This window comes from Manis javanica, chromosome 5 (assembly GCF_040802235.1).
Source record: "Manis javanica isolate MJ-LG chromosome 5, MJ_LKY, whole genome shotgun sequence".
NCBI lineage: Eukaryota > Metazoa > Chordata > Mammalia > Pholidota > Manidae > Manis > Manis javanica.
In genome coordinates, this window is record NC_133160.1 from 22,114,381 (window position 1) to 22,135,264 (window position 20,884).

At 39.5% G+C, this 20,884-nt stretch overlaps 1 protein-coding gene across 2 annotated transcripts in view; it reads right to left on the bottom strand.

The window, feature by feature from the left end:
• Positions 1 to 20,884, bottom strand: part of ACSS2 (acyl-CoA synthetase short chain family member 2) — a 46,299-nt gene that overhangs the window by 12,659 nt on the left and 12,756 nt on the right. The window contains exons 3-8 of one of the 2 annotated variants that reach the window (XM_037012812.2): positions 3,109 to 3,200; positions 2,812 to 2,915; positions 2,484 to 2,556; positions 2,134 to 2,209; positions 1,860 to 1,974; positions 1,106 to 1,144 (exon numbers count right to left, since the gene is read on the bottom strand). In XM_037012812.2, coding sequence (XP_036868707.1) covers positions 1,106 to 1,144; positions 1,860 to 1,974; positions 2,134 to 2,209; positions 2,484 to 2,556; positions 2,812 to 2,915; positions 3,109 to 3,200 — 499 coding nt within the window. The remainder of the gene's footprint in view (positions 1 to 1,105; positions 1,145 to 1,859; positions 1,975 to 2,133; positions 2,210 to 2,483; positions 2,557 to 2,811; positions 2,916 to 3,108; positions 3,201 to 20,884) is intronic. The other variant, XM_037012813.2, reaches the window with a different exon arrangement.

Genomic DNA, 20,884 nt, shown 5'->3' on the forward strand with positions numbered 1-20,884 from the left:
ACAATTATTATCCTTACTCTACAGATAAGGAAACTGTAAAAGAGGAGAGACAGCTTCAGTAACTTTCCCAAGGTCCCATAGTAGCAAGTGACAGCCAGGATTTGAAGCAAAGTAGTCTGGCTTCAGTGCCTATACTCTAACCACTAAGTCTGTCACTTCTTTCAAGAGCAAATTCTTAGGTATCTGGCTGAGTTTTAGAAGGAAAAGTAGTGTCCCCTGGGAATTGGATCTGTCTCCACCATGCTAATAATAATAGAGGAAAAGAGGATTATATTTAACTTAGCCTAAGAGGTTCATCATAGCAGATTTAGAGTAAGACACCGTATGAGGATGGTAAAACTCAGAGAATAGTGGGTTTGGGGTTTTGTTTTAGTAAAGGAAGTGGTTTCCTTTTAAGCATATATTATCATCTCCCTATTACTGATATTGGAACTGAATCACCAGGAGAGGTGATTTATTCGAGGTCATACAGCTAAAAATTGGTCTCTGGGCTCCAAGCCCAATCTCTCCTCTATACTAATCTACTTTGAGTCCCCATTTAGGATTTCCTGTCTCAGAACCATCACAATGTAACTTCTGCTCAATTAAGCATTTAATTATATATCAGAATTGATACGTAGTTTGTAAATCCCAAAGTAGTATATAAATGTATTTAGAAGTCTTCTTCTCTGCTGTCTTATATAAAATTAGGTTTCACTTGTAATATATATCTAACTCCCCGATTTAATGGTGAACTCCCAAGGTCAAGTCTGTACTTCCTCTAAATGTTCCTCCTCCTGTCTCTCCTGGCACTGCCCCAGCTAAGTGCACAGTAAAGACTTTCCGACAGGCTACTTGGTCCTCTCTCCCACAAAGGTCCTAAAGGACTGAAATGGGATGTCTGTTGCTACCTCTCTAAGATCCATGCTCTATTCCAGTTCAGAGAGGTAGCAATAAGCATTTAGTTTCACAACCCTTCAGTGACTTAGATGGCAAAGGACCCAGGGGCACAAAAAAGGGAGTTAGGTCTGGCAGACATCTTAATGGGGCAAACAGGCAAAGAGCAGATGGGCACACAGACAAGCACGCAGGGAAGCAGTGCCCAAGGCAACGCAGAGGTGGATACCTGGGACCAGGTGCGCTTGGGTTTCTCTTTCAGCTTACCCTGTTAAGAGCCCATGGAAAGGGTGGTGAGCAGGGTCCAAGTATAGGGGAGAGGAAGTGAAGGGTCAGTGTGACTCCTTTCCCTCAGGCTCCCCTCTCACTGGTCCTCCCAGCCTCCATTCTCCTGATCCTGTCCCCAGTTCATATACACTAAGAGCCCCTAATGCTGACTGGGGTCTCCAATATCCCTAGACTAGACTACAGCCTCTCTAGTCCTAAGACCACTCACAGCCCCTCAAGTCACAGAATCTCAGGAACCCTCAGTCTTTCTGGACCCTGGAACTTTCATCCTTCATGTTTCTTAGACTTAGAGGCCACCATTTCCACCAGAAGCACTGAATCCAAAGCTAACAAGGGCCATATCTTCAGGGCCAGATCCTGGTCTTTCCATGGTGGGACCACACAAGTAGTTGAGCCATTACTAACCCAAGCCCAGACCCTGAGGGTCCTTTGTGCCCATTAGGATATCCCAACCATCACAGGAGTCCCCCTCACAATCTCTCAAGCTAAGTTCCCAAGGTACAAGGGACTCCCTACCTACATTCAAGGTCAAAGTCCCCCAGCTCCCAGCCAGCCTGTCAGAGGAGGCATTCCTAGGATTGTTCCCAGATCCTCAGCATTATGAGGAGGAAGCAAAGAAGGACATCAGGAACTTCCTAGGCAGGACAAAAGTGCCAATCTGAGCCCAGAGGAGGGCATAACAGTACCAAACTCACCTGCACATCCGGGCATGGCCTCTTAACTGGGGGAGACTGGCTGGGAGAGTCACCTGTGCCCAGCTCTGCCCGCCCCAGGTGCTTGACCACAATGCAGCATCTCACTTGGAAACCCCTGGAGGAAAGAGAAGCCTGAAGTGGTGGGCTGGTTGGCTCAAAAGAGAATTTGGCAAGACCCACCCATGTCCATCTAGGTAGGGAGGACAAAGGGAACCTGGCACTGGGGAAAGGCCAGTCAACCCAGAGCAGAAGCCAACCATGCAAACACACTTACTTCTCCCGACACTTCTCCAAGGCCTCGTCAGCCAGCTCCTTCAGGTTCACAAGCTTTTCTCCCCTGTAGAAGGCATCTTTGGGGAGCAACAGACATTCCAGATCTTAGGAAGGCACCAAACTCCTAGTTCTTTATCCCAAATGAGCAATGTTCATGGAGCCCTTCCTGGGTCTCTTGACTCTGGCTCTTCTAGGTGATTTGAGCTGATGGAGGGTCAGCTGAGGTGGAACCAGGAGATAAAGACAGTCCCTACCTCTACAGTGAACAGTCCCAAATGCCAGCTAGGTGATTGGAAACCAAGACATGGGGTGTGGGATTATGGAGAAGGGGTGAGAGTGAGAATTAGTCACCTGTAGTAATGAGAAGGCTGCAACTGGCATCCAGAATCCGCTCACACAGAGACTCTGCAGAAAAGCCTGCAAACTAGGGAAGGGAGAAAGACTGAGAGAGAGAAGCACCTAGGGACTGAGTGAACAAGGAAAGGAGACACTCATAAAACCTTCAGGGCCCCTAAGCCAGGGTCCTAGAAGAAACTGAAGAACTGATATGGAATCTATGACACAAACATTCTAAATTCCTTAGTCTGATTCTTAAGGTCTTCCATCATCCAGGCCCAACCTAATTCCAGAACCCCATTGCCTCCCACCCCTGGTTCCTTTTACCAGCCCAAATTCCTACCACAATGGAGTGCAGAGCCCCAAGGCGGGCACACGCCAGCATAGCCACCACGAGCTCTGGTATCATGGGCATGTAGATGGCCACTCTGTCACCCTTCCGAATGCCTGCAGGTGAAGGACATAGACCATGGACCATGGACCCTTTCTGTTCACTCCCTCTCATCCAGCTACAGTCCCCTCAGCTGACCTTTTCTGCTCCCATTACCAGATTCTTTCCATTCCTGTCTACTTCCCCCAAGTCCTCAGATACCCCCTAGGCCATACCCTCTAGTCCCCTTCTCATACCCCCCACACTCACCCTGTTTTTGGAGAACATTGCTGAACTGACACACTTGGACCAGAAGCTCACGGTATGTGATCTGGGTGGTCTCCTCTGGCTCATTGCCCTCCCTGAGATACACCAGAAAGAACCAATCATTAGGGAGTAATAACCTCTTCCCCCAATACAGTAACATAATATCCATTCAGTAACACTAAGACCTGGGAATGCCCTATGAGAGTGAGCCATCTGCCACTGTACCTTAAGCTGACTGGTCAGATACTTTAGCCTTTCAAAGTATACTTTATACATAGCTGTGTGTCATTGGAAAATGCATTGCCCATCTCTGAACCCCATTTAGGTTAATAAAATGGGATGATGGTCCCTTCTCTTCCACCATAGTGATATATTAAGGAGAAATTATATCACAGATGTGATTCTTCCTAAGCACAGTGTCAAGACTGTACTGGTGTTATTCAAAGTGGGATCTCCAGATCATTTGCACCCAAGTCACCTAGGGAATTTGTTAGAACATAGATTCCTGAGTCCTAGCTCAGACCTACTGAATCAGAATCACATGGTCCAAGAAACTGCTTCTTTATTACAAGCTGGTATAAAGTAACAGCCTGATGCACATTTAAAGTTTGAGGATCACCACATCTATCAACTGATTTCTGTCTACCTCCTCAGCCCTGTCTCACACTCCTCCCCTAGTTCTAGAAGTTCTACTAGTTCCTTCAGTCACTCCTTCATTTGTTCACTGACTTATTCAATAACTACTATGTGCTATATACAGATATAGAAATAAGGCACTGATGAATGAGATAAGCAAGATCCCTGACAACATGGAGCTTATATTCCAATGACAGTGCAGGAAACACACAAGTGACCAAGATAACTTCACATTATGATAAGCATTATGAAGGATATAAAGAATGGTATAATGAGTAACTGAAGATAAATACTTTTTAAAAAGACATGTTAAGGACTTTCATAACTGTGCAAAGATTTAACTGTAGGAATATTCACATTTTTTTCAATTTAATGATTTTTTTTGAGTAATACATACATACAAAGGGTACTACATTAAAAGGTATGTAATGAGGTGTGTCCCTCCCAACCCTATCCCCTAATCACCCTGCTTATGGGCAACCATTTTTACTACTATTTTGTGTAACTTCCCAGAAATTCTCAATATGCAGACAGGGCCACTCCTTGTAGAACGGAGGGTATAGGGCAATTGAACTAGTATTGAGTGATCAAGATAATCTCTTTGGAAGAAGCCTATACTGTTAGCATCTTTCATAAGGTCGTTAGGATGTCACTGAAGATGGAAATTTAAAAATCAGATTTAGAAAATTAAATTTTAATCTGTTCAAAAGAGAGATAAGAAAGCATCTCACTGTCCCCAACCACACATGGGTTGGGCAGAGGTGGGAAAGGACTGCTTTAAACATGGGATAGGTTTATTAGACAAGCATATATACATACATTTATATTTTTATACTCATTTTTTTACAAAAATGATGGTATGCAATTCATACTATTTTGTATAAGTGTAGAGCTTGATCATCTTATTTTTTTTAATTTAACAATATACTTTGATATCATTCTCCATCAAAACTTACAGTGCTTTTTCATTTTCTTTGTCATCTACATAATGTTCCACTGTTTGTATGTGCCATAGTTTAACAAATAAATGCTTCAGTGATTATCTTTATTTGTACATCATTTTACTCACTTGAAAATATATCAGTCGGATGAATACAAGAAGAGAAATTGTTGGGACAAAGGTTTGTGCATTTTAAATACTGATGAACATTAGAGGACAACTACTTCAAATAAGATGGTCAGGGAAGGCCTCTCCTGGGAAGGTGGTAGTTGAGCTAAGACCTGCGTAATGAGAAATAGGTAACTATATGAATTCTTAAGAAGAATATACTGGGCAGAGGATATCAAAACTGGGAAAGGCACTGAGGCAGTAAAGATTCTGGCCTATCTAAAAAACAAAAAAGAAGCAAGTATGGCTGGAATATAGTGAAAAAGAAGGAGGATAAGAATGAGAGGCAGTAGCCAGATCACATAGAGCCTTGGAGGCAATAAGAAGTTTGAATTTTATTCTAAGTGGTTTCCCCCCAGCTTCCCTTACACATAAAGGCCCACATCCACCTTTTTGATCATGCCATTTCCCCTGCCCAGAATGCCTTCACTCCTCCTTCAGGCACCAGCACCACTTAGCCCCCTCTAAATACTACAGGACATTGTGCTCCCTCTCTTTCCTTACTACCCAGACTACTTATGAAGGAGGCAACTGAAACCCAGAGAGATACAGTAGCTTGGCAAGGTCATAATAAGTGGCAGAGCCAAGAATAGATCTTCGGGTCTTCTGACTTCAAGTCAGGACTCTCCCCTCATAGCGTGAAGGACAGGGACTAGCAGGGATGCCAGGTCTTGGGAGGTTACACAGATTTTCAGCCTCTTCCCAGCACCTGGCTTGATGAGTCATTTACTATCCTTTCCTTGGCTTAGCCCTCCTAGGGCTGAGAGGATCCAAGCACAGAGAGCTCTCTAAAGTGGAAAGGACAGGGAGAGAGGGAGCTGGCAAATGGCCCTGATGCCAGAGGCAAAAAAGCCATTTCCTTAACCGACCCACTAACAAGTGCCACAGGAACTTTAGAACATCTCCAGTTATGGCTAAATGCTCATGTATAACATATACCCATGCACACATGTCACCTCATGCATACCACATACCAGTTCACCTGTGTGTACTCCACATGCATAAAACCACATGTACTTATATTGTAGGCCATTTGCACACCAGGCACAAATAAGCATAAATATATGGACCCAAGACTCAAACATGGACCCTTCTACAAGTACAAACACCACATTTATATAGCCACCTATGTGCACAGCTTGCCCCTCCAGAAAGTCTCTATCAAATCATTGTTTTATTTTCTCCATGGAACTTTCTATTACTTGAAATTATACCACACATTTTATGTACTTGTATATTACCTGTATCTATCACTGGAATATAATCTCCATGATAACAGAAATCTTGTCTGTCTTGTTCATTGCTACATCCCTAGCACCTAAAATAGAGCCTGGTACATAGAAGGTCCACAGAAATAAATGAGCACAAACCTATACAAGAACAGCTTACTTAAGTCCACTTCCAATTACACACACACACACACATACACACACACAATGTATGTTGCTCTCTCTGGCTCAGGGCTCAAATTATACATTATTGATATAGGCACCTTACTCCTTCCAGTGTCTTCTTTCTCTGATAAACACACCAGGCTGGGGTGCCTGGCTGGTTAGAAGAAGGGAGGGAACAGAGTACTAGCCTCCTGCAAGATCCCAAGCCCTTTAGGATGTTAGAATTTTTTAAAGAACATCCAATTTAGTATCCTAAATCCAAAGAGATGCAAAGAGACCACTGCTGTGCTTGAGGTTACACAGCAGGTTATAGCAGACCAGGGACGAGGGTCTCTTCTGTACAATGGGAGTTGCGAACTCAAAAACTGACAGGGTCCAGATAGATAATGTAAATGAGTGTACTGGACCATCTCAGAGAAAAACTTTAATAGAGACAAGAAATAGTTCACTTTCCTCTTAAGTGAATAAGAAAATAGCAGTATATGTGCAATGGCATTTAGTTTCAGTTTTGAGTATAAAATAGGCAGAGGTAGAACTGGAAAACTGGAGAATACAAGCTCTGGCAAAAGAAAGCATTTAGTACTTAAACTTACCTCTTGCCAACTTTTGTCCTCTAGGAATAAAGTCTCACTATTATTAATTTTTTTCAGTTTTTTAGGAGAGGTCTAGAAATTTTAAGTGTTGATGATGAAAATTTAGAAATTTTAAACACTGTTGTCAAACAAAATTATTGAGAAATTCAGCTGGTGGGCTATTAATTGGAAACCCTTGCTGTAGACTAACCAACTTCCCTCTTACCTGGAGGCCATATGGCATGGGACAACCCAAGGTACAGTCTTCTCATCTTCTTCCTCCAGGGAAACTTCTCCAACTAACTTACCCTTACATTCTCCAAATTTACTGTAATCCACTACTGATTCAAAACATTAGAATTAGATTATTTCTCTTCACATTTACTTCTACCATCCTAGTCCAAAATCACCATTACATAAGTCAGATCATATCACTCCTCTCCTCAAAATACTCAGGCATCTTCCCATATCATTTAAGGTAAAAGTGTAAGTCCTCACAATGGCCTACTAGCTCCTTAATGATCTAGTCCCTCATCACCTATCTGTCCTCATATACTCCCATTCTGCCTTCCTTACCCTCTCACTCTGCTCCAGACACATGGCCTCCTTCCTGTTTGGCAAAAACACTGAGCACATTCAGCCTCAGAGCTTTTGCCCTCTACTTGGAGTATTCTTCCCACCCAGGGAGCCACAGGGCTTATTCCCTACTTTGAGTTATTGGTGAAATGTCAGCTTCTCAGTGAAGTCATCCAGGACCATTCCTACAGAAGAGCACTCCTGTCCCCACCCGACCCTAGCCCCAAGTGTTCCAAATTAACATCTTCCATGAAGTCTTCCTTAGTTTCTCTTTTTCCACCTACTCCAAAGCTGAAAGTTCTCTCCTCCTCCTAAGGTCTTTCAATTCACTTCCCTTATGATTTGTTGGCTCTACCTTATATTTCATTTACTGGGGCCTTATCTTTTCCATTTACCCTGGGCTCTTGGAGGGCAGGGATAATATCTTTTTCCTGTCTCCTCCAAGAACAGCTGTCACAATAACTACTTAAGATTCATGGTCAAATCACTGAAAAACTGATAATTGATTAACGACAGGGAATACTTGGACTCTTCTCTTTATATGAGAGGGACAGTCATTGGATTGTAGATTTTAGTTGCCTAGACTCACAGAAAAGTAAGGCACAGGAAAGGAGGAAAGAGCTGAGGAAAAATAGGTAGAGAAAACTGGGTTCTTCACAGAAGCATCAGAGGGCAGGATCTAATCTGGTATGTTAGGTCTTCCAGAGAAACACCCAGATGAGAAAAGAAGTCAAACCTGTTATGAGAGGAACACTGGACAGAGCTGTTTAGCCTGGAGAAGAAAAGATACTGAGAGACATGATGCTGAGTCCCAAAAAACTGTACTCCTGTTGCCCCCCTTCTAATTTGCCCCACCTTCATCTCTCGCCTGGATGACCACAATGGCCTTACACTGTTCTCTCACTCTTGTCCCCTTCCAATGTTACATCATCCAGAATGATCTATTAAAAACATAAACCAAACTACATTGCCCCCTGCCTAAAACCCTTTAATGGCTTCTGTTGCATGTAGAAGAAAATACAAACTTCTTCTATGCCTTATATCTTTTCCAACTCATATTAGCCTTCTTCTGGTAGAACATGCATGTTCCTTTACTATCTTTCCCCAACTCTTCAAATGGTTTGCATCATACTTCAGATCTCCATTTAAATGTCACTTCCCTGGTGAGGCTTTCACTGGTTGCCCTAAGTAGCACCAGCCCTTCCTATATTCAACACAACACTCTTCATATTTTTCATAGCATTTTTTGCAAGCTATAATTCTTTTATTATTTATCTTTTTTTTTTTTTTTTTGCCAGTTGTCTGTCTCCCTACTATAGTAAGATTCCTGAAGACAGAGACCAAGTTGGTCTTCTTCACTGCTGAATCCCAGTGCCTTACAAAGAACATTGTAATTAGTAGGTGCTCAACACATATTTGCTGAATAAATGAACCTGAAGATTGATTATGGAAGAGAAGCAGACTATGGTTATGTAACTATAAATGGAAGGCCAGGTCAACTGGGAGAGTTAAATATAAGGAAAGCCTTTCTAATTATCAGAGCTGTCCAAAGATGGCAGCTTCTCCTTCGGGAGCTCCCTAACTGCAGAGATATCTTGTAGAATCTGGGATTTGCAGAGATGCCAAAGAGCAGACTCCACAACATGGTTGGGACCCAGCAAGACCAGTCTGTCTCAAAGTGTGTCAGTGTTAATAATGCAAATTCCAAGGTCCCACACCACACAGCTGCAGCATAGGATTGTGCAGGTTGGGCCAGGGAAAACCTGACACCAACTATATCATTCTCCAGGGAGTGGGGTCCCTGGAATTTCCATTTTATAAGCAATTCATGTAATTCATGTCTACTGAATTTGAAATGACAATTAAGGCCCTTCCAACTTCGAGATTCTTTGGTTCTGTAAAATTAAGAAATAATTGAAATAATGTGAGTTATGACCCATAAAGCACTGCACAAATGTGAGGTACTCAAATGTAAGTATACCCTCAAGTCATTTTCCCTTTCACCAAGAGAGCAGAGAGTGGAGCAACATAACTCGACAAATTAGCAGCCTAATGTTCCCTCTAGGTACGCCTGCCCTAGCCAAGGTAAGGAGGGAGAAGGGCTGAAGGAGGAGGTCAGGGGAGGCATCTTCTCCCAAAAGACTGAATCACGAACCACTTATACTGCCAGAGGAGGATAGGGCTTTTGATGTCCATCACCTTCATTTACAGATGAGAAACCTAATGCACAGATGGGAAGTGATGGCCTCGGGGTTACACAGCACATTAGTAGCAACATTATTTTAGAGCAATGCTTCCCAATACAGTAGCCACAAGCCACATTTGGCTATTTAACACTTGAAATGTGGTAGAGGAACTAAATTTTTTATTTTTTTTAATTTTAATTATTTTAAATATTAATAGTCACCTGTGGCTAATTCTAGAGTATGTATGTCTCTAGTTCAGGGCATTCTCTCCCTAAATGACAGGGCCTCCAAACGGGGATGTTGTTTCCCAAGCCATAATTAGCATATGGAAGAAAATCAAAGTGCAGGAGTCCTGAGTACTGTGGGGTTGAAGTCCATCACAGATGGATTTTAGTGTAGCTGTAATCACCCGAGAAAATTTAAAATATACATCCATACAAAACACGTACACAAATGTTTATAGCAGCATTATTCGTGATATAAAAAAGTGAAAACCCAAATGTCCATCGATGGAAGAATGGATAAATATAATATATCCACATATGAATATCCATATAATATATCCATAAAATGAAATATTCAGTATTAAAAGGAATGAAGTACTGATACATGCTACAACATGGATGAACCTTGAAAAAATTATGCAACTTGTGGAATAGAATTTAGAGACATATCAAGAAGAATTTCTTGAGCCTGTACAATGGCTCAGTTCTACACTCTGACATGGAAGAGACTAGAAGAAGCCCCTGGAGCTGAGGTTTAGGCTATGGGACACATGCTTTGCAATCTGGACTATTACTGCACTCTGTCCTCTTGCCAAGTATTTTCAGGCGGTGATCCAGGGGCCTAGTGCCTATTGCCCTTGGCCAAGGTGGTTTTGGTTGCCAGGCTTTTCTGCCACTTCTTCTCTGTTTAGAAGGCAGACCTGGGCCAGGACAGAGGTAACCCTTTTTCTACTGCCCCATGCTAGCTTTACCCAAAACAAGTGAATAAGGGAAGCACTCGGAGATCCTTTATTATCACATTTGAAATGCTATGGAATTCTGCCTTAAACAGGAATATGCCTGGAGCAGAAAAACAGCTAGGGGCACCATTTTACATGACATCAGGTCTCTCAAGTATAACAGACACATGCAAAAACATTCACTACAAAGATTCTTTGGTTTAGGAAGAAAGCATAGTTGAAATCATAAGTTTTCAAGCTAGGGTACTCTATTCCTGTGGGTACCTGAGCAGGAAAAGTAAGAGAATTACTGTCCAGATTCTCAGCTGCCTTATGTAATTTTTCCTAACATTGATTTGAGTTGGTTTTCCTCACTTTCTCTTTTACAAATACCCTTCTCCCACTTTATGAAAAATAGAAAAAAGCCATCTCTTTCTCTTATCCCAAATCTTACTATGCCTATAAAATGCTTAGGTTAAAAAAAAAAAGCTTCCAGAGTGCCAAACACAGGGACAATTTGAGAACGTGCAGCTTCAGAGGAAGTGTCCCATGAACGCAAATTAGAGAGCTCTGTAAGGAATTAATACTGAAAAGAATAATTAATATGTTACAAAAGAGTAATATATTAATTCATCCAGGTAACAAACTCATGGCAAGACTACTTGCTTGTTTTTCTTAGAATTATAATTCAGAAGTTAAAATAGGTATCACAGGGTCATTTATTAACATATTTAATTGAAAAAGAAGGTAGGCATTTTCTAACAAAACAAATCTGATTTGGTAGATTAAGTTGACAGAACTGACGGTGTAAATTAGGTTATATGGTAGACATTTTCTATAAATTATATGAGCTAATTGCATTTCCACCATTTTGAAAAAGATACGTAAAATACATACATGTGCACAATATAAAACACATGGGAAATTGGACTGCAATTTTTTTTTTTTTGAGAGGGCATCTCTCATATTTATTGATCAAATGGTTGTTAACAACAATAAAATTCTGTATAGGGGAGTCAATGCTCAATGCACAATCATTAATCCATCTCAAGCCTAATTCTCGTCAGTCTCCAATCTTCTGAAGCATAACGAACAAGTTCTTACATGGTGAACAAATTCTTACATAGTGAATAAGTTCTTACATGGTGAACAGTACAAGGGCAGTCATCACAGAAACTTTTGGTTTTGATCACGCATTATGGACTATAAACAATCAGGTCAAATATGAATATTCGTTTGATTTTTATACTTGATTTATATGTGGATCCCACATTTCTCCCTTTATTATTATTATTATTTTTATTTTTAATAAAATGCTGAAGTGGTAGGTAGATGCAAGATAAAGGTAGAAAACATAGTTTAGTGTTGTAAGAGAGCAATTGCAGACGATCAGGTGTGTGCCTGTAGACTATGTGTTAATCCGAGGACTCTGCAATTTTTAAATCTTATGATGAAAAGTTTAAATGTGAATTGTAAAATATGTGAAGTTACATAATTTTTCAAAATTCTTCTAGGTATACAATTTTTTCTTTTTTCTCATTGTTATTTATTATTATAATGGATTCTAATTTCCATGTTTTGTCAAAGCTTAAAATTTGTAGTTAAAGTACCAGCAACAAATGGAAATTTGTGACAGCTGCATCAATGGAAATGAAACAAAGTGCCATCAAATTTTTGTAATATTATAAATATTTATAGTTCACATTTCTTTTTTTTAACTTTTATTAAGGTTTCACATGAAAAACACTGTGTTTACTACATTCACCCATATTATCAAGTCCCCTCTACACCCCATTGCAGTCACTGTTAATCAGCTTAGTAAGATGCCAGAGTTACTACTTATCTTCTCTGTGCTACACTGTCTTCCCTGTGACACACACACACACCACGTGTGCCAATCATAACACCCTTCAATCCCCTTCTCCCTCCCATCCTACCTGCCCTTCCCTACCCATCCCCTTTGGTAACCACCAGTCCCTTCTTGGAGTCAGTGAATCTGCTGCTATTTTATTTCTTCAGTTTTGCTTCGTTATACTCCACAAATGAGGGCAATCGTTTGGTACTTGTCTTTCTCCACATTGCTTATTTCACTGAGCATAATACCCTCTAGATCCATCCATGTTGTTGCAAATGGTAGGATTTCTTTTTTTCTTATGGCTGAATAATATTCCATTGTGTATATGTAAGACATCTTCTTTATCCATTCATCTACTGGACACTTTGGTTGTTTCCATATATCTTGGCTATTGTAATAAGTGCTGCAATAAACATAGGGGTGCATATATCTTTTTGAATCTGAGTTCTTGTTTTCTCTGGGTAAATTCCTAGGAGTAGAATTCGTGGGTCAAATGGTATTTCGATTTTTAGTTTTTTGAGGAACCTCCATATTGCTTTCCACAATGGTTGAACTAATTTACATTCCCACCAGCAGTGTAGGAGGGTTCTCCTTTCTCCTCATCCTAATCAGCATTTGCTGTTCCTTGTCTTTTGGATGTTGGCCATCCTAATTGGGGTGAGGTGATATCTCATTATGGTTTTAATTTGTATTTCCCTGATAATTAGTGATATGGAGCATCTTTTCATGTGCCTGTTGGCCATCTGAATTTCTTCTTTGGAGAAGTGTCTGTTCATATCTTCTGCCCATTTTTTAATCATGTTGTTTGCTTTTTGGGTGTTGAGGAGTGTGAATTCTTTATATATTTTCTATGTTAACCCTTTGTCAGATATGTCATTTATGAATATATTCTCCCATATTGTAGGATGCCTTTTTGTTCTACTGATGGTGTGCTTTGCTGTACAGAAGCTTTTTAGTTTAGTGTAGTCTCATTTGTTCATTTTTACTTTTGTTTCCCTTGCCCAAGGAGATGTGTTCAGGGAAAAGTTGTTCATGTTTATATTCTAGAGATTTTTGCCTATGTTTTCTTCTAAGAGTTTTATGGTTTCATGACTTACATTCAGGTCTTTGATCCATTTCAAGTTTACTTTTGTGTATGGAGTTAGACAATAATCCAGTTTCATTCTCTTACATGTAGCTGTCCAGTTTTGCCAATACCAGTTGTTGAAGAGGCTGTCATTTCCCCATTGTATGTCCATGGCTCCTTTATCATATATTAACTGGCCATATATATGTCGGTTTATATCTGGGCTCTATAGTTTGTTCCATTGGTCTATGGGTCTGTTCTTGTGCCAGTACCAAAATGTCTTGATTACTGTGGCTTTGTAGTAGAGCTTGAAGTTGGGGAGCATAATCCCCCCAGCTTTATTCTTCCTTCTCAGGATTGCTTTGGCTACTCAGGGTCTTCTGTGGTTCCATATGAATTTTAGAACTATTTTCTCTAGTTCGTTGAAGAATGCTGTTGGCATTTTGATAGGAATTGCATTGAATCTGTAGATTGCTTTAGGCAGGATGGCCATTATGACAATATTAATTCGTCCTATCCATGAGCACGGGATGTGTTTCCATTTATTGGTATCTTCTTTAATTTCTCTACTGACTATCTTGTAGTTATCAGAATATAGGTCTTTCACTTCCTTCATTAGATTTATTCCTAGGTATTTTATTCTTTTGAATACAATTGTGAATGGAATTGTTTTCCTGATTTCTCTTAGGTACACAATTTTAAAATTTTAAGCCTACTGATCTAAATAACTATTTTTCAAAGGTACCCTGCCACTGCCCACTACAAAAGAATCATCTGAAGTTATAAAAAAAATACAAGCTGGAAGTCTTATGCTTTTGAGATTCAGATTCAATAGGCTGGGTGGGGTCCAGGAATCTAGATTAACAAGATCCTCAGGTAATTATTTAGAGTTACCAGACCTACATTTATTGTTTACCCCTAACTCAGTGTATGAATTTGTACAAATTTTCCCCTAAGTCTACAGAGTTTCCTCTTTGTAAAGTCTAAGTTGGGAGATGGAAAAAGGGTAAAATTGGTGTCAGAGTGCATGTCTCTAATGTATCTCAGATTCTTTGATTCTCATTTCTCCCTTTCAGAGGTAGGAAAATGGGCCCAAAAAGTCAGGTTCAGAGAAAAGAGGTTTTATTTATATGGAGAAAAAGACACAACAAACTTAACTGAAGTAGAGACCAAATTAAAGTAAAAAAACCTGCCATGTCAACCTCACATGGTTTTTTGTAGATCAAATAAGAATCCAGCTAATTTCTTACACAAGTCCAATATAAAATTGCATTAGAAGATATTCTCTCTTCTGATCCTGATAGCTACTTTAGCATAGGTAAAGCAGGTATTATTTTTATTTTAAAGATACAAGAAATCTAGAGGAAGTGGCTTGCCAACTTTTTAGGAGAAATCTGTAACTAGGTCCCAGGTTTCGACTTCCAGGCTAGTGTTTGTTTCACTGTCAGTTTGGAGTGTACCTTAATGAACATGGAGAAACCTCTTTCCTAAGAAAAAGCACCGTGAGAAGCAGAAGAAAATCCCATCCACTTTGAGCTTTAGCCTCTGATCAAGATCATATCCACCATGATCTCTTCAAGACCCTAAGAACTTCCTGAAAGATCCAAAACCTCAGGCAAGGAAGCCTGGGTATGTCTACCTTCACAGTCCTTGGCAGTGCTCAAGTATCACAGGAGCACTTATACATCCATTTGCTCCTAGAGACATGTCCCTTCCTCCCTGAAAATAAGGAAAAATACATTGTCCCTAATATTTGTTTCCTAAATAATATAATTCCAGCTCACAGGCAAAAATCTTGCTCCCATCACACAGAATATGAGCTCCATGAGGACAAGAACCAGATGTCTCTTATTTATTGCTATAACCTAAGCACCTAGTACAGTGCCTGTCACATGTAAATATCTACAATATTAATTTTTTTAAAGCCTGCTTCTAGAATCCAATGGATTGTCCATGGAACATGGCTACCCATAAGTTGGAACCTTACATATACAGCATATACAAAATTTAACAATATATACAAAAATTAACTCAAAATGGATCAAGGACCTTAACCTAAGAGCTAAAACAAAAAAACTCTTAGAAGAAAACATAAGACAAAATCTTCATGACACTGGATTTGGCAATGATTTCTTGGATGTGACAACTAAGACACTGGCAACAAAAGAAAAATAGACAAATTGGACTTCACGAAAATTAAAAAATTTGTACATCAAAAGAGATGATCCACAGAGTAAAAAAGGCCACCCACAGAATGGGAGAATATATTGGCAAATTGTATATTTCATAAGGGATTATGACACAGAATATACAGAGAACTCCTAAGCTCAGCAACAACAAAAACAACCAACCTGAGTCAAAAATTGGCAAATGACTTGAATAGACATTTCCCCAAAGAAGATATATAAATGGCCAATAAGCACATGAAGAGATGCTCAACATCACTAATTATTAGGGAAATGCAAACCAAAATTACAAGGAGATACCACCTCATACCCATTAAGGTGGTTACTATCAAAAAAATGGAGAACAAGTATTGGTGAGGATTTAAAGAAATTAGAACCTTTGTGTACCATTCGTGGGAATGTAAAATTTGCTGTGGAAAGGTCCTCAAAAAACTAAAAACAGTATTACCATGTGATCTAGCAACCCCACTGCTGGGTATAACCCAAAACATTTGAAGGGTCTCACAGATATTTGTACACTCATGTTCATAGCAGTATTATTCACAATAGCTAAAACATGGATGCATCCCCAGTATTCATTGACTGATGAATGGATAAGCAAAGTAACACACAATGGAACATTATTCAACCTTAAAAAGAAATTCTGAAGCATGCTACAATATGAGTAAACAATATGGATGAACCTATACTAAGCGAAATAAGCCATTCACTAAAAGACAAATACTGTTTGATTCCACTTCTATGAGGTACTTAGAATAGTCAAAGTCTGAGAGTCAGAAAGTAGAGTGGTGATTGTCAGGGGGGAGGGTTGTGGGTTGGATGGAATGGGGAGCTATTGTTTAATAGATACAGAGTTTCAGGTTTATAAGATGAAGAGAGTTTTGGAGATGGATGGTGGTGTGTTGATGGCTGCGTAATGATGAACGTATTAAGACCACTGAACTGTACATTTAAAAATGGTTAAGATGGTAAATTTTGTTATGTGTATTTTAAAACAATTTTTAAAAAGGTAAAAAATCTAACAACAACAAAAAACCCCAGCTGTTAGAAGCTAGTTGACTGTCTATGGAACATGGCTATCCATACAAATAAAATTAGGTTTCTGTCAGTTCTGGATATCACTTTTGGATACTGACTTAAGAAAGATAAGACAGTCTTACTCAAGAGTAGCCAAAACTAAAGTTCCAGAGGCCTGTGTCATTGCTCATTTGGATAGATTTCCATGTATTAAAACAATATGGTCAAAAAGAAATAACAATGGTTTAAAAAATGAGCCTCTAGTCAAAATTCATACTCCAAAATGCAGGTGCTGATAATGCTATAAAAATATTTCCTGAAAGGACAACTCTATATTATGTGTTTCATGGTGAGTAGCTTCAGGGTCTTATTTATTTTAAATAAAATAATGATTCTCACAGCTGGTAAAATCATAAGGCTTTTAATAAATAGACCAAAACTTAGAATCCTAGATGAAAGCTGTTCTCAAAGACTTACATTCCAAATGAAATAACACATAATGTCTGAGGCCCTCTTAGATCTGAGATTCTGTAATATTCTCTTGTCCTTTCTCTGTTTTAGAATTCCAAGCTGCCTAATGCCTAATGCATAAAGTTCATACTGCTTGGCCCCGTGGCCTGGGTTTCTCCAGGTGCTGGCCCTGCCTAAACTGATCAACCTCAGCTATGCCATTCTAGGACCACCTTTAGCTCCAGCTAAAGCTCAAGCGTCTGGGCAGGAAGGTTGCAATTACTGGAAAATGAACGGACAAGGAGAGAGTTCTGAGTTAGAAGTCAGGAAAACTGGGTTTGAGGTCAAGCTTTGCTACTTCTCACAATGTGAGACCTTTTACAAATTATTTTACCTCTCTGGGCCTCAGTTGCTGTAAATGAGGAGAATATTTATATTCATTCTGGCCAAGAGCAAGAAAGAGCGTTAGAAAATGAGAATCAAGAAAAATTTCACAAATAAGATGGCATCTCAAATGGTTATTAAAGAATAAGCAGGATTTAGACTGGCTCCAATAAGACAGACCAATTCAAGGAGAAGGCAACAATGTTCACTTAGAGGCAGAAGTGGAAAAATACAGGTCATTCTACAGTCCAATGCCAATTCTAAATAATATTTTCATCTACTAGTGATGTTTTTTCATGAAGCTAAATTTATTTGATATAAAGGAATATGCTTTATACTGTTATGTCCTGCCTATGCTCATATACTCAAATTATTTTTAACTGAGTGAGAGTGATATAAGTTGACATTTTCAGTTTCAAAAATATCCTTACTTCATAAAATTTTAATTTGGTGGTCCCTGATGAAATATTCATGAAGTTTAAAAAAATCTCAATCATTGGTATAAAATGAAAGTCAAGACTAAGAGACAATTCTAGATTGAAGGAAACTTAAAAAGACATGACAACTCCATGTCATGTGATTCTGAACTGGATCCTTTTGCTATAAAGTACATTACTGGAACAAGAGGCAAAATTTCAATGGAGTCTGAGGATTAGATGGTAGTGAATCAGTATTGATTTCCTGATTTTGATAGTTATATTACGGTTATATAGGAGAAAGTCTTTGTTGGAAATACACACTGAAGTATTCAGGGATCTGCATCTTACTCTCAAAAGGTTGAGGGAAAAAGTTATTTATGTTGTACTTGCAATCTGTCTTTTTCTTTTCTTAAAGTGTTGACCCTGTTTTATTATCTGACTGGAAAATTAGACAATCCACTAGTCCAGGAGGGTATGGGTGCAGGCTTACTCCTCCTGCTTGTCATTGCCAGCTCCAGCCCCAACCCAGCCCTTCTTGGTGTTCCTCTTCATGAGGCCTCCTGGTATGGTCAGTGGAGGAAGAAGTCAACAGATGTGCTTCAGGAGTCCAAGTAGATGATGAACCTTGTGGATCCTGGCAGATCAGCACTCAGGCATGGTGGCTGGCCGTGGCCAAGCCAAGCTTGAAGACCTCTGCAAAGTGATCTTCAGGGCCAGGATGTAATCCAGCTTCATCTTGTCCTCATTCAGCACCTGGATGTAGAAAAGTCTCCACACCAGCATGTTGCCCTCAGAGGTATGCATCTGAGGCAGCTTCTGAGATCCAGGCCTGAGTAAAGTTGACCCTCCAGATCTCATGTTTGTTTTAGAACCCACATTTACTGATCAGCTTCAGCTCTTGGTCAACTCGGGATTCTTGATGGGTCTCTGCAGGGTCACAGAGGTTTTGCAACAAACCCAACTCCAGACTACTGGTGTGTTGGCTCCACTCTCACATCCGTACCTAAGTGTAGGCCCCAGTAACTAAGAAGAGCTGTACTTGTAATATTTCTATAAATTTAAGAATGTTTCAAAACTTTAAAGATTGATAATATAGACTAGGGCTCGTATACAGGGTCCCAAATGATTAATTTAAATTTTATTCTGTAGGTAAAGAAAAGCCAGGGAACCTCCTAGACTAAAGGTCCCTCCTCTACCTAAAGAAATTTTACCTACTAAAATCCCAAGTTATGGAGGAAGAGAAATCATTTTTGCCAAAGTGGCCACTCAACAATCAGCACCTACTGCTTGCCAAATCACAAAAGGAAGAGAATGAGAGGCCAGTCTTCACTTTCATAATCTTAAAATCTAGAGATCCAAACCACTCACCACCTAAGGCCTATCCTGGAAACAGTGATCAAGGAGAGCAAGAGAACACACGAGTAAGGAAATCACCAAAGGAATGCAAAAAGAAATAACTTGAAACACTTCCTAGAATAGCAGATTCTGAGCCAAGTTTGAGAAAAGAGACTTTGTGTTCATTAGAGGAAAGAAGGGTATTTTGGAAAAGTTAGAAAAGTCATATGTGGCTGTCAGTCTTGAATCCCTCTGTCTAATACCCTTGGACATGTATGATATGTGTAAGTATTAGCACCAACTCAGAGTAATAAATCTTCCAATGTAGTTTCTTGTCTTTCATCTCAGCTAATCATAGCAATCTTTTGATATTAGCAGGACAAGATTTACTAGCTATCCCCATTTGAAAGTTTGGGAAACTAAGGCTGAAAAGAGTGTCATAGCTTGCCAAAGGTCACAAAGCAATGGTTAGGACCTCTGCCTGCCGATCCTTGGGCTAGGTTTTTTTTTTTAATATATACATGATCAAGAGAGTGATCTTTTAAAAATGTAACTCTGATGTGCCATAACTCTACCTGAAATTCTTCAGTGGCTCCCTAGCACTTGTCAGAGCTAAAATTGCACATCTCTGTGAAGAAAACACAAATTCCTGATCCTTCCCCAAAGCTTCTCCTTCCAGTTTCTTCTCCAACTCAACTAATGGAAATTCTACTTTTCTAGTTGTTCAGACAAAAAACCTTTGCTATATTCTTGACTCCATTCTCTTATACTTCACATCAAGTTCATCAGCACATCATATTGGCTCTGTCTTCAAAATATTCCAAAATCTGACTTTTCACAAACTCTACCATTATCTTCATTATCATATCTTGTCTGAACTGTTGTCAGTGTCCCCTTACTGGTCCCCTTGTTATTGCCACATGCCTCTCATTCACTATTATTAATATACAGATGATATATAGTATATATTCAGTGAAAAAAATTGTTTAATGAATGGGTGAATGAGCACATCTCAGTTAAGGAAAGGGTGTTATTTGAGGTTTGTCCTTTCATGTCTTTAGACCTAATAAATTATAATTATAAATTTTAGTCAACATTTCTAAAGCCAGCCCTGGTAGAATCCTGGTTAGATGAGAGACAAATTATCAAAGAAGTTAAGGCTGCATAAATAGAAACATAGTGTCTGTGACAAAGAATGTAAGTTAAGTTTTCTGACCGGAACAAGTTAAAAATGCTATGTGACTCTGGCCAAGTCACTTCTACTTTCTGAACCTCAAGTTCCTCATCTGTCAAGTGTTGTAAACCAGGTTCAAAAAAGAAGAAATATTCAAGTACACAGCACAGAAGAGACAAAGTTTAATATCAGCATAAATAGAAAAGTCTTAGGAATTATGAGAGATTGCAAGTTGGTGGTAGAGTGTGGCTGTCAATGGGACTAATGTAACCTTAGATATATATAAAGTCAGAACAGAGAATGGTAATAGTTCCCTGCCCAGGGCAGCCCATAGCTGGAATATTTAATGAGATATATTGGCCAGCTAGAGTATGTCCAGAGGAGACTGATGTGAATGGTGAAGTAGTTCTTCAGGAAACCACATCATACAAAGAACCTGGGAATGTGAACTCAGTATTACCTCATTCACAGAACAATA